Raw genomic sequence first — 15,154 nt, 5'->3', positions numbered from 1 at the left:
ATTAACGTTAACTGTTTGGTCGGCTGGTTATAAGTCATTAAGCCATTGCTCCAGCACTTAATTAAATGTACATTTTACCTTAAAGTGAATCAATTTTCTGAAGCTGGACAAAAAGCACTCTGAAGCAACAGCAAGTCTCTCTGCAATTGTAGCGATGGCTTTAAGAGTTGCCATCTATTTAAACACAGAACTGTTTATTTACTGCTTGTTTCCAACCACACACCTCACAGCGGTTCAGGTGGGAACTGAAGGTCCTCAATATTTTGAAGAAATCAGTGCCATGATGTTAATGGCCACGTCTGACTGGATCAGCTGCATTTTGGAGATGCGAGTATGAAGACTCTAGTATTGTACTTGGGCTCAAAGTGCCAGAGAAGCCAAGTAATAATCAGCCTTATGTAAAGCGGAAAAAGTGCCTTTATTTAACCCAGTGTAAGGTCAGTCTCACTTTAATGCTGGAATGCAGGTTGGAATAGGGATGCCAATTTGCTTACCATTAAGTGTTTCAAGTACCTAGGTTCAGATATCTGTACTGAGAATTACTGCTTTTATCGCATTAAATACATAAATGGTCCTCTGCTTTCTTTTCAGCACACCTCGACTGGAGTGTTGGTCTGTGAAATACAGTATTGCTTAATGTTATTGTCTGGATGTCACTTTTTACAAGAACTTCTCTTAGCCTGTCCGCATTTTTAATAGAGAAAGATATGACAAATTTTTGAAGGGATGTGGTTTGGCTTGATCTGGTTTTTAAGATATTAGGCTTAATAATCACGGGGGGGGGAGAATTGCTTAACTAGCTAAGATTGTCTGTTTTGTGAGATGAGAAGCAGCAGAAAAATCCTACGGCTAGAGGAACAGCTGGTAGCAGATAGGGCAGAGCAAGTGGCTCTCACTAATACTTCTATCAGCATGTCATGGCCTGTAGACTAGTTTGTATCCGTTTCTGAGGGTGGCTTAAGCTGATACCCACCCTTTGTTTGACAGTGTTGTCGGTGTTTTTCCTTTGTGGCAAAATAAATTTTTGCTCTTTGTCTTGCAACCCAAAGATTTGATATTAAGGTTCAAGTTACATCAGTTGGAGCTGTGTGAAGCAGTAGTCCTGTATCCTTGCAGGCTGTTTAGGACAGCTGTATATGTCAAGTCATTACCTGGGACAGAGGTTGCCACTCAGCTTGTCCAGCAGCCAGCTTCCTTATGTCCCTTCGTTACAGGGGGAAGCATTGCATTCCAAGCAGCGTCCTTGGAGAGGTGTGTCATACATCCTATATCTTGGATTTTCACAATCCCATTCCTTGGGGGCCAAAAGGGAAGCATGAGGGGCTCCCTGTTCAGATTTTAACAAAACCATTGCAGGCTGTCCACTCCCAGTCATGTCGTCATGGCCGTGTCTCCATCACTAGATCACATCTGTTACTGGATTTCACTGTGGAGGGTTTATGAAGTGGACCACAGTCACTTGTTTTTTGGCCAGGCTGTGCTGGGGGTAGCACCACTGGGCTTCTGGATGGCAACTGCCAGCAGAGAGCCCTCACCACACATCTCACACTAACACCTGCCACAAGGGAAAGAAGTTTTGAGGGAGTGCCATTTTGTCACATTTCCATATGGACAAGCGTTTCACTGGACTTTGCGTTTGGCAGAGGACAATTTTTTTTTTCTAGAAAGCATTTGCTCATACCACTGTGGCTTGAACATGAGTAGGAATTCAAAGACCGGACTTCTGCCTGCTTTGGGGGAAAGATACATGTAGATGCATGGATATTGATATTTATTGGTTCTGATTCTCTGTGGATCTGGGTGGTGTCATTACAAACACCAAGACTTACTTTCTGGTTACATGGTTAAGGTCTTATATTGTAGATGCTGGGATGAAATACAGTGACTAGATAAAAACCTTTCTGGCTCTGTGTTCAGATGTACTCCAGCTGCTAAGAACTGGAAAAAAAATTATTTCCTACATCATCAGTATCCCACAGGGTCTCTCACACACATTGTTAGATTCCAAATTTAGGCAACGTCAGCTTAAAGTAAATTGGAATACTTTTTTTTTTTTTTTTTTTTTTCTTCCCCTACAAGAAATATCTTCTTCATGTAGGTACTAGTAGATTCCATTGGGGGGAAGGGGAGGAGAGAGGTGCAAGGCAATCAGCTGTTTCAGTCATGAAAAAAAACAGAAATTTTCTTTCACAGTCTTACGATTTCAAAAAGTCTTTCCTTTATTATTTCCAGATGGAAATAAAATTAAATATTGCATTTTTTCCTACTAGCTGAAGTATGTAATTATATCTAGTAATGCAAAACACTTTATTTGAAAAACGTGTATGTGTAACAACAGGAAACAGATGTTAAATGTAAGATGTTGAGACACTGTAAAGTACAATTATACATGATGTTCTTCAAGCTCTCCCTGGGATATTAACTAATAGTTTTAGTAAGCGATGAAATCAAGTATTCTGTTTATAATCTGTGGTGCAGGAAAATCTGTCAGGATTCACTGAGTGTGACTGTCCAACACATAATGGTATTTAATCATACTCTCTTGTGAACTACTTCAGTGTAATTTTGGGTGTAGGGAGGATAAATGGTAAGACTAGATTGATCTCACCTTACAATTTTGGGGTACAATGTTTCATTTATAACTGAGCGCTTAAGAAATTTGGAAGATTGGTTTATTCAGTTGTCTCAAACTGCTCATTCTGAGTCTCTGCTTGCAACTGCTAAGTTATGAGACAAGCAGTGGCGGTACTTAGAAAGCAAATGAGAAGTGCACAGTGTCTCATCAGGTATTTCTGTCTGTTGTCTGTTCAGTTCGTACACTGCTGAATCTACCAAGTTAATAGTTATGCTCTTGGAAAACGAGTTTATCAGTAGGGCCTTTAATTCAGGCCTATACCTAAAATACAGGAACACGCTCAATAGAACATCATTGCTTAAAGTGCTTGTAGTTTATATTGTGTAGCTGTAGGTGCAGCAGGAAGACATTTGCAGTCTTCTGTTGTGTAGAAAATGCTTTGCCATCCAGAATGTGCTTTAAAACTTGTGGCCACAGTAACTAAACTATATGAGAGCTCCTGGATGTGTAACATGTATTGTACATGCATTTCTGATACACTGGACAAGGAATTTTCCTTCTAAATAATGCACTTTCTTTGATCATAAGGAACCGATGTGCATCTTTCTAAAACAAAACAATGCAGTGGAATTGTCAAAAAATTTCACTTAGTGCATAAGTGACCATCCTGGCAGTTTTACCTTTAGGATTTTTACATTTTTGATACATACGGGGTCTTGGAGTTACTGTTGAAATTTTCTGTTATTAATGCCGGACATTTTGTGTCCTGGACACTAATACAGAACCAAGTGAAATGATTTTCAGTGAGAGCAGTCTTAATCCTACAGGATATACACAACAGTGACTGCAAGAGTTGCAGAAGCTATACGATTATTTTTTTTCATGGGAGAAAATGAAAAGAATCAGTTTTGGCTGGAGCTGCATTTAAGTATGACTGTGGAATACATATTGGTTTGATTTTTACAGGAAGTGTTACTTGAAGTTCCCTCTTGGCATGTAACACTGAGCTAGATCAAATGTGAGGAAAATCAGGTTTGTGTGAGTTGTTGTAAGACAAGCAGCTAGTGGGTTGGGATCATTCCTCAACTCGTCCTCTGGATAGGAAAACACACTTTCATTTTCAGGATTTGTTGTTCACTTTTCCTATTTTGCAGCAAAATTTTAATTTTTCTAAGGGAAAGAAGAGAGGAAGAGCACGAATTGAGACACTTCTTTAAAAAAACACATAGAAAAATTCCTCATTTCTGGCTTTAAAAACCAACAAAATGAAATGTGTAGTAAGGCAAGGTAGTTTCTTATTCTTTGCTAATCACAGTGTCTGTAAAGTAGGTAAATCCAAGTTATTTATGCTCTTTTACTTCCTGCTGTCCTACAATATGTTGCTAGTTTTGCAGCAACATAAAAGCTGCTACTGTTGTAGAAAAAAAGCAATCTGTGTTTTAAGGTTAAAAAAAGAGAATTAAAAATGTGTTGGTTAGTATGAATGCAGAGGAACAAGAGGAAAAAGAAGAAATTCTTAAATTTTTAAGCATAATATTCCCAAATCCTGTTTGGAATAGATATCCATTGCTTTCCTATCAAATGATCCTCAGCCTTACAAAAGCTGAGATCAAATAATGCTTTTATAGCTAGAAATCCTAAGAAGTAGTTGATGATTTTCAAAGAGAATTCATGAAGTGAATCATGTAACAGAGAGGCTGTTACTCAGAAGATGCCAAATCTGAGAGGAGTGAGAATTAATTCTACGTTGTAGAGGTCTTGGAGATTCAGAAACATATTATGAAATTCGAATTTCATTGTTTTCTTGTGTCTTAAATGTGTTTTTGAAGATGGAGTGAAGTGTTTAAGAGTCAAGCAGTAGTGGTATGATAGATAACTCGATTCCAGTCCTTCTGCTATTTCTGGTATTTTAGATACATACTACTGATCAGCAAAAAAAATCACAGTCGACTGGTAGAAAGCTTTTTATTAACTTTTATAGAATTTTCTAAAGCTTAAATAAGCCAAAAGAAAAGTTTCTCATTTTGTGATATTATTTTACAGAATTTATTCTGTGCTGTTTTATTTGAACAGTGTATTCTAGCTGAATGTCTAATACTAAGGAGAAAAGCAAATGGTTCATTTAAATTGGATGCGTAAAATTTGTGTGGATGCGTGGTGGCCCGTTCTTCACCTCTGGCTTCCACAGAGAGCCAGCTGCTCACACCTTTGCTCTGCATCAAATCATGCAGCCTCCACTATCATAGAAGTTTTACTTCAGTATTTAGTTCACATATCTGGGTTAGAGTAGGCATTCCACTGAATAATGCAACCGCTTCTCATAAGCACTTCTGTAATCTTAATCTTAAGCAGAAACCCTGAAAGCAGCTTTCTGAAAGCGATTTGAGAGGTTTTAGGTTCTGTGCATGTGTGTTGAGAGAGTAGTTGCTCTACTTTGTGCTCTAAAAATCAGTGCTTTTAGGTACCTGAAGGAGAAAAGGCACAAGGGAGCTTACCTTCTCTTTGAGCAATTCAGGCCATCCTTATATCAGTACTGAAGCAAAGTCTAGGTGCATGGCAGTATTGCTGATTAATGACCTGGAAAGGATTTGTAAATACTTGCAACTTAACAACTAAACCCGGTGATGGTATTTGTTACCAAACAGAACATCTGTGCTGTCAAAGAAAGGAGAAATGGTCTGGGTGAGCCTGGCTGGAGTGTACTGAACACACACGGCATGGGAGCAGGCAGTGCAGCGCTTGACCCCAGGCTGCATCCTGCATGCTGGCTGTGCAGGAAGAAAGTGAAAACCTTCAGTGGAAGCTTGCTTCTTTGTTGTGTGCATATAACGTGGGGTTTTTTTTGTCCAGGTGTACTTGTTTTTTTGCAGGGTAAAGTTTAACAGGCTGTATTTTTACAATGTCTAGATGCGGCTCTATCGCAGTATTTAAAATATTTAAACTTTCTTGCTAGGTTTGGTGTCCTTAATTTTGTAAATAGTAAAAATGAAAGAAAGATTACTGCAGTGTTCTGTTCCCCATCTAATGTTCCATCACCATACCAGCTTTCTGTCTGGGGTTAGGTTTGGTTTTGGTTTTGAGGTTTGTTGGCATATTCTTTTACCTTTAGTCTGTTTTGTATTTGTCTTTTTGTACGTGATATATCATATCCTCTGCCTCTCTTCAAGCCATTCCTTTGCTTTTAGCAGCCCCCTGATGAGTTCTATCCTTTCTGTACCCAAGTGCTTTTAATTCCCACATCTGTAATAACACAGTTAAGACATTTCAGACTAGTTTTGGAGCAGACTTGCAAACAATCAGATGTACTTCAATTAGCAAATTGCCAGCTCTAAGGGTACTCCAATTAGAGACATTCAGGTTTTGGTGTATGAGAACTCTTCCGACTGACAAGAAAGCAGCTAAATCTTGCAATCTTCTGAAATTAAAAACCTGAAAGCACAGGGGCTGTTATTTAGCAATAATTTTCTTCTAAAGTTTTCTCTTAACTGAATAACCAATACTACTTGGGGAGTGTCAGGCCTATCTCAAAGGAAATACAATCCCATGGCTTCTTCTTTCTTTTAAAATAAAACTGCTTCCATATGTTTTCACCTGTCCCTACTCTCTCCAGCTGGACCACTGCAACTTAGTGTTGTTTAGGTTGCAGACGTATTCCTGCAGGTATTTACCATGTATGAATGTAAGGGGTTATATACTTGTTTCAGAATACTTGAAAACTTTTTTTTTTTTTTTTCTTTCTTTTTGAATAACTTAGGAAATGGCAAAGATTCTCAATCATCCAAGAGTGTATGCTTTTCTGCACATACCAGTCCAGTCAGCCTCTGACAGTGTGCTCATGGACATGAAAAGGGAATACTGCGTGGCAGACTTCAGACGAGTAGTGGATTTCCTTAAAGAAAAGTAAGTCTATTAATATTTCAGGATAATAACTGTAGTTTGGGGTTGTTGTATTTTGGTAGCCGTTGCTGGGTTGTTTGTTTTTTTTTCTTTCTTTATTTTTTGCAACATCAGGAACATGTGGCTGAAAGCAGTTACTTGCAACTTCTTTACTGAGGTATGAAAATGAATGAGCTCTTTAAGCTTCACAGTCTTTGTTTGTGAGCCCCTTTGTGTGGTTTGCTCCTTTGCTTAAGAATCTTAAATCTCTACGTGGCATGCTTTTAATTTGTCCATGTATTTTCTAATCTTTTCCAAATAATACATTCTTAGATATTTTTTTAAATTATTCTTCAAGTACTGCTTGAAGTTAAAATTATTGAAATCTTATTTAATGTGGCTTTTAAGCATTGCCTGCTTTGTATATTGGAGATAATTCAACTCCAGCCAATATGAATCAGTATTTTTTGTTTTTAAATAAATATTTTACATCCTTTAGCTGGTGTACAGTGACATCAGTATAGTAATACTTTCATCTTGCTTATGGAATTGATGATTAATGGGATGATTTAAAAATTATCTTCCTTAAGAACAATTATCTTAAAGAAATAAGTACGTATAATAACGTACTTATTCCAACTTGAAAACAAGAATTACATTTGCCTATGAGAGACTTATGACCTTGTTTGGTTACTATCTTTCAATCTTAGTTTGTGCATGTTTATTTTAATGATTTAAAGGAGGAGTTGCTACCTTTGAATCTAAAATTGCATTAGAGTCCTTGCACGTAACATAATTGTTTTTTCATAATCATATTTATGATCAATTTTTCATGATCACTGAAAAATCTATCAGTCTAGATATGTGAAGAGCTGCATGGGAATTGTTGTTTGCCTTTCTTTCTTACATCCCACAGTGGAACAGTGCAAACTTTGTGTAATTTATAGGATGTTCCTGTACATTTATATGAATATACGTATGATGTTTCCTGTACATCCTCCATCCCTGGAGGTGTTAAAGGCCAGGCTGGATGAGGCCCTGGGCAATCTAATCTAGTACTTGATGTACTAAGCTGGCCTGTGGCAGTGGGTTGGAACTTGATAATGCTTGAGGTCCCTTCCAACCCAAGCCATTCTGTAGTTTAGGATGAGTAACTGAAATGGAGCTGCTTATGAAAATATGGGTTCGCTATTTATTATCTTCATATATTTGTTGGACATTAATTTCCCACCCTAAACAATGCACATGATTCTTCATACTATTTTTTCACATGGCTTTTGGTCAATTTTCTTTTTAATTAACATCTGCATTGTATTCCCACACATTGTAAGTGAGAAGCCTGTCAGTTTCTGTCTTAGTTGACTTGAAGCAGATTCATTGTTCTCTTCAGCAGTTCTGACATTGGCAGCTATTATTGTAACAGCAGCTGGATTTTCGATAACCTATTATTGCTGGCACGTCTTAGGGCATATGGGAATTTATTGTATCATTCTGCTCTTGCACACAGAAAATGGTGAATTACTTAATATCCAAATTTAAAACAGCTGGTCCTTGAATATAAAGAAATGTATGACATGTCTTTATCCACAGGTTTTTTACAGTAGTAAATTTTACAAGGAAAAAATAATTGTTTTGATGTCTTATTTTTTTGAATATTAGTACACTTCATTTATCCTGCTCATTAGGTAACTGCCAAATTATCTAGTAGTTCCTGTTAGGAAACAGACTGAATACTAGAATGGAAAATTTCTTGTGCCATATGGAGATAGGATGAAGAACCTATGGAAGAAGGACAAAATGTTTTGGATATTTGAATATTCACACATCTGTCAAACAAATACATTTTTTTATTTTTTTTTGTGCACGTTTAAGAGCGTAGTGTCTTAATTTGTGGTCTCTCCTCCTATGGCAGCAGCCATAGGAGTTATTCCCATAGCCATATAGTTATTCCCATAAAGATCTCAGCACAAAGATGGCCAGGACTTAACATCGCTGCAGACAGCTCCAGAGCCTACAGCCAAAATAGCTAACATTAAATATGTGTTTGTACTACTTTAATCGCCAAAAGGGATTATTTCCATCTTCAATTTGTCAAAATGAGAAATGAAAACAGAAGTGGAACCCTGTATCTCCCTTCCCTATTCCTAGGGTCATAAATTCATCTTAGAAATTCCCTACGCAGAATGTACAGGGTCTTATCAGTAGACTCCAAATGGCACCTTCGTTTCTAAAATGTGACATCTGCTCTGACAGTATCTTCCCTTACACCTCCATTAAACCAATAATTCTGCAGGCTGACTTGCTGAAGAAGTAAGGCCACACCCTGAGGAATAAGATGGTTATCAGTTAAGTGCTTAATAACTTGATTTCAGATATCAAAGGAAATAAACATGAAATATGGCTACTAAAAATGAAGGAAAAAGGAAATAGATGAACCATATAATCTCTTTGGTTTTTGAACCTCAAAGACATTAGGGAAAAGACATCTTTCTTTTTTCTCCATCAGACAAAGAACTGTGGGGCTTTCTTTCTCCCAGAGAGAACTTCAGAATGTTTCCTTCCTCTGGAGAGCTGAGAGTTGAGGTATCTTCTTCTGAAGTTGGGGATTTGTTCATAACCCATAAGCACAGAATGCTTTATTGAGAAGCTAGAGTTCACAGAAACAATTTTTCTGTTAAAAATCTCTTTTTAGAAGAATGGAACATTCTAGACCCTCTGAAATTCTGACTTTAAACATCACTTAACAGTGTTTTGGTTTTTATTTTTTTCTTTGAGATTTTCTTCAGGCAAAAATCCTAGAACTGTACTTTAGAAACAAAGATTGACATTCTGTTGCAGTCATTTGATATGCAGCACTTGCTTTCAGGCACCCTCCTCCTAGCCTGATGATTTTTTTAGTACCCAGATCAATAACAAATTGTATAGAATATGGAAGTAGAAACTCAAACCCACCAGGCTGAAAAATTGAACTTGAGAAATCATATTCTGTGCTTAGAAATACCTTTATGTATCTATATAGATATATGAGATATATAAGATATATATGTATAAAAGATATATATATGTATGTGTGTATATATTTGCCATGCGTTTTGTACTTAAATTTCTGCAAATTCTAGCACTCGGGAAACTTCTGTTGTTGATAAGTCAGTAGCTCATCTACTGATGTAACATGCATATATATCTTACAAATGAAAGTATTATTTGTAAACTATTCTAGAGAGTAACAGTGTAAAAGAAAGGAGGATGTGCTGATTAATTTAGCAGGTAGTTCTCTATGACTTCTATTTTGAGGGTCCCTGAAGTATTCCCATGTGTTTTCTGGTCAGTACCTGTGGAGGGGCTGTTCTCAAAGCTGGTTGATATGAAGGAGGTGGTAATTTGGATGATATATTAATTTCAATATGTTTGCAAAATGTTGGAATAAAAGGATTTTTAGAAGCTGCTGCTTGATAAATTTAATTCGGGGACCAAATTAGTCTTACATAAAGTATCTTTTACCTGGATTTTCATTGTTTCAAAATGTGTGTTTATTCTCAAATGGTCTCAACTTTAAAGATTCATCATAAATTGTATTTCTGAAAGATGATGTTTTCAGTTCCAGAAAGCAAGACTGCTTTAATTATGTCAGTTCTGAAACTTAATCCTTTGAAATTTACTTTTGCTTATAAAAGCAAACAACTGGAATATATTTTAAAGAACCTAAATGTCATATTCTTTAATTACTTTAATATTCAGAGACAATATGAATATACACCCATTAAAAATCCATAGCTTAGTAATTTGTTTTCAAATTTCTTGTTTGCTGTTGTTGGCCTTCCTGCATTTTCTTACCTTTCTGGCTTATAAAGCAAATGCTATATTGATTAAAGGTCTTATTAATCTTTCTCTATCATTGACTGCTTGTAGACATAAGACAACAGAATAGTAAAACCAAAATCCAGACAAATGAAAGGTTTGGACAGGGTGGATAAAAAAAGTATGAAAATGGAGAGGCAGGGTGAAATGCTAGATCTTTATTTTGGAAAGTAGCAGGAAACTGAGCAAAAGCTTTTAGCGTCACAGACTTTTTAATGTGTGTGTTTTGAGATAGCAGCAGTCACCAACAATTAAAATTATGCTTCTGACCACTTGAGATTGTCTCATAATTCTACTGGAAGTAGCTGCTATGTGACCAGGAAGCCAGCAAACTTGGGCTGCCAGAGGGGAGAGTCAAGACCCTTTCAGGCTGAGCATTCTGTTCTTTTTTTTTTTGCACTTTCTACTCCATTAGACTCAGAGGACTATGAGCAAGCCTGTCCTAGTCTTAGTTACTTTTAATGGTAATGAAAAATTGATTTTTCAGCATATGTAGGTGCACAGTTAGGAGCAATAGCAGATGAATGGCATGGAAAACAAATTGAAAATTTGGAAGTAGATTGATCTCTTACATGTAAACTAAGATCTCAGTTGTCTGGCAAATAATAGATTTTTGTTGAAGGTCTGAAGAAGCTGAGTTTACTGTCAAACATGAGAGAAGGTGTTACCTGATACTTGGAGACAGCTCCCCTCCAAAGCTCCCTGTTTCCATGTTTCCTTACAAGGACCTAAGCTGATGAATGGTTACTTGAGCTGCTTTTTAGCCTGCCTCTTAATTTTGTTTGTAACAATTTTAGGGGGTTCAGCAGTGACTATCTATCTCATGCTTCTTTTGGCCAGCCCTGACTTTCCTCAGTTTCTTTGCAGTGGCAGCCACTGACTGATGAGAGATGAACATTGGTCAGTGAAGGACAGGATCCACCTGAGCGTACTGAGGGGAAGTGAATGCTAAGCTGCTTTCCATCATTTATCAGCACTTAATCAACTGGGTGGTTGACCAGGCAGCTGGAGGTCTGCTAATGTGATAACCAACTACAAGAAGCTCTGGAAGGAGAACCCAGGGACATACAGTCCTGTCAGTCTGATGCTAGGGAAGGTTATGGAGCAGATCATCTTGAGTGCCATCATGCAGCACACCCAGGACAAGCAGGTAGTCAGGCCTACTCAGCACAGGTTTATGAAAGGCAAGTTTTGCTTTATGACAAGGTGAGGGAAAGACTGTGGTTGTTTATGTAAATAGACTTTAGTAAAGCTCCTGACATTGTTTTGGATGATATTCTGGAGAAACTGGCCGCTCATGGAATATACAGACATATGCTTAGCTGGTTAAAAAACTGATTGTCTGGGTGCAGAGCTGTAGTGAATGCAGTTAAATCCAGTTGGAGGACAGTCACAAGTGGTGTCCCCCAAGGCTCAGTATTGGGGCCAGTTATCTTTAATATCTTTATCAGTGATGTGGATGAGGGGATCAAGTGTCTCCTCCGTAAGTTTGCAGATGACAGTAAGTTAAGTGTGAGTTAGGCAGTAGAAAGCTCTGCAGAGGCATCTTATGGGTGAATGCCAGATGTGTGAGATTCAACAAGGCTAAATGCTGGGTTCTGGAGTCACAAGAACTCCATGTAATGCTACAGGCTTGGGGAAGAGAGGCTGGAAAGCTGCCCTGCAGAAAAGGACCTGGGGTGCTGGTCAGTAACTGGCTGAACATGAGCTAGCAGTGTGCCCAGGTTTCCAAGAAGGTGAACAGCATCCTTATATCAGAAAAAACGTACTCAGCAGGACTAGGGAGGTGATTGTCCCCCTCTACTCAGCACTGGTGTGGCTGTGCTTCAAGTGCTGTGTTCAGTTTTGGGCCCTTCACTACAAGAAGGTGATGAAGTTGCTGGAATGTGTCCAAAGAAGAGCAGTGAGGCTGGGGAAGAGATGAGAAAACAGTGGTGATGGAGGGAACTGGAGCTGTCTGGAGAAGAGGAGGCTGAGGGACGGCTCATCACTCTCTACAACCACAGGACAGGAGGCTGCAGTGAGGAGAGTGTTGCTCTCCTTTCTCAGGTGACAAGTGTTAGATAGAACACGAGGCAGTGGTCTCAGAGCATACCAGTGAAGGTTTACGTTCAATACTAAGAATGATTTATTGATGTAAGATGTGGTTAAGAACCGGAACGGGCTGCCCAGGTGGAGTCACTATCACTGGAGGTATTTAAGAAACATTGGGATGTAGTGCTTAGGGACATGGTTTAGTGGTGGACTCAGCAGTGCTGGATTAACAGTTGGACTTGATGATCTTAAAGCTCTTTTCCAACTAGAATGATTCTATTGTTCAGGAAGGCAGTCCTTCAATTTTGGCTTGTGCAGCACTTCTTTGCCCTTTGCTTATGAATTGGTACTACATCATTTTGTAGCAAGGAAATAAACTGAGGGTGTTTTCTGGAGGGGGATAAAGAAAGGTTGCTTACCAGTATCGGTCTTTACGAATCTTTTATCTTCACTGTTTTTTATATTGTTTAATCGATTTTCAGCCAACTCAGAGAGACTGCTAGAGCTCATGCTGCCACAGTTTGAATGTATCTCTTGCTTCTTTATAAATTGCTAACTGCCAATTTCTAGCATCATTTTTCTTACCAAGTCTATCAAGGATATTGGATGTTTCTGGGCTGTAGGCTCTTAGTTATTCTGTTGTTTATATGCCAGGACAGCAGCTGCTGGAATGGCTTATTTCACTTGTGGTTCTCACGTGCCTTGTAAATTGTGACTGTTAGTCTCTTTCTGTGACACTGCTAAGGGAAAACATCATTTGCTGGACTTGCTGCTGAAACTGGGTTAATGAGATCACTTTAGATGTATTGTTTGTTACATTTAAAATTTCATTACAGGTACATCAGGAGGAAAATTTCTATGAGTTAGGTGTAGCTCATCTTTATTGAACAGCATAAATGTATGTCAAGTTCAGTGTACAGCCTTCAGTTTCTTACATGCATGTATAAATAAGGAAATTATTACATTAATCTAGCTGTGTAACTGAAAAAAAGAACTGCTTTGTCGAAGTTAATTATAGCTTGAGAGAAGTCTTTGAAAACATATATGGCATAGAAAAGTTTTAATGACAGTGATCGCTAGAAATAAAGGTGTTTTTTTTTTTTTCTTAGAATCATAAACAGTAACAAAAGCCATTTGCCTTGAAATGGTGTGACTATAAAGAGATTCCCTCCCAGAGGCACTATTTTCTGTCTTATTAAATAGGATGCTATTTACTCTAAAGAGTATGGAAATAACAGTGTAATGAGTTCTCTGAAATTTGATGAATGTTCTCATAAAACGGTGACTTACATTTTTGCTTAGTCATGTAGCCTCAAGATGAGCTGGGAGTAAAGTCTGCTTAGTATTTTTATGCTAGATTTTAATTATTATAAAAGGCAAGCTTTTTATTGCCATAAATTATTCTTTTCAAACATGAATATATGGCTTTACACTATTACACTCATCCTTGCACTTCCAACTAAATGAATACTGTTTTAAATGAGAGAGTGACATGCATGGAACTAGGACTGTTCTATGAAGAGCAGCATTAACAGTAGGGTTAGAGGACTTTATTGTATTGACTATACTGTAGTATGAGTATTATTAATTAGAGATAAGTACAAAAATGAGAAATATGGAACTGGATTTAAAAATCTCTTTGAGATATGTGGTAAAATAATGATAAGAGCCCTTGGGGATACTCTTTGACAGTACATAGTGCTCGTTTTACAGACACAGTTGTTATTGATGAGAATTCAGTAGCTTGTTTGAGATAGAGACGTGGAATCTTTGTGCAGGACATGTTAACAGTACACTTTGTAGTAAAACAGAGTTAGTTTTCTGTGTACATATGCACATACGCTGTAGCTACAGTGTGCTGCACAAATTCACAGTATGAATGCTGATGGCAATCCCTGTTCTCCTGCAGCTTGCTTTGTTATTGGTGTGTTTGTCATACTGTTGTTCATGTGCTGATTGCACTTGGCCTAAGGACATCTGTGCTCAACTGCAGAAGTCCAAACTGGCTCACGCAATGTAATGTAAACATGAAGCAATTCTAAAGTTACAGGCTGCTTTGAAGATTAGATAGCACTAGATGTGACTTGAGCCTGCTTGTTTTTTGAAAAGACACAGGTTAGAAAACAGATTCCAGAATTTCTCTGCGCTCCAAAGTTTTTGATATGAAGTCTCTTCAGCTTCTGTCACAGCACAGTTCTGCATACTCTCCCATTTAAACAGAACATGCATAGCACATCTGTTCTTATAGAACTTGATTCTTAGTAATACATTTTGTAATTTTTTCTGGAGGTAAAGAAACACTATGCTTTTTTTCTGTCCTCCCTGCTATTTTTCCACTCCTGTAGATATGCACAGAAACAAGTGCACAGCCTGGGAAATAAATAAATGTGGGATCATAATGGGCACTCCATGCATTCATGCACTCCACATGCTTTTGTCACAACACTGTAGTGTTCTGCTTCAGCCCAAGCGCCTGGAGGAGTAACTTTTGTACTGATTTCTGAATTTGGTCCTTTTAAAAAATGTAAAAAATACTTATTATTATACTTGTCATAGAAGCTGGCTTAACTTTTTGCTGAACACAACCAGCAAAGTTATTTGGAATGCTACTTTATTTATGTTCTATAGCTGAGCTTTCCCTTTCCTTATCTGCAGTTTTCTTCTGCAAAATCCAAATTGGAATATTCATAGACTATAGAATGGGAGTAAATAATATGCACTGAATTCCCAGTTTCTTAAGTCTAGCAAGATGGTATCTCTTTTCTTTGTCTTCCTTCCTTTGAGGGCATGTGAGTGTCGTTTTTTGGAAGT

General features: G+C 37.8%; 1 protein-coding gene across 2 annotated transcripts in view; it reads left to right on the top strand.

Annotated features, from left to right (window-relative positions):
- The window catches only part of CDKAL1 (CDKAL1 threonylcarbamoyladenosine tRNA methylthiotransferase), a 367,634-nt gene that overhangs the window by 232,133 nt on the left and 120,347 nt on the right, over nucleotides 1–15,154 (top strand). For both annotated transcript variants that reach the window (XM_085220113.1, XM_085220114.1), the window contains one exon: nucleotides 6,330–6,475. In XM_085220113.1, coding sequence (XP_085076239.1) covers nucleotides 6,330–6,475 — 146 coding nt within the window. The remainder of the gene's footprint in view (nucleotides 1–6,329; nucleotides 6,476–15,154) is intronic.

Source organism: Meleagris gallopavo, chromosome 3 (genome assembly GCF_905368555.1).
Source record: "Meleagris gallopavo chromosome 3, MGAL_WU_HG_1.1, whole genome shotgun sequence".
Lineage (NCBI taxonomy): Eukaryota > Metazoa > Chordata > Aves > Galliformes > Phasianidae > Meleagris > Meleagris gallopavo.
Note: the sequence above shows the minus strand (reverse complement) of the source record. Positions and strands in the feature narration are given on the sequence as shown.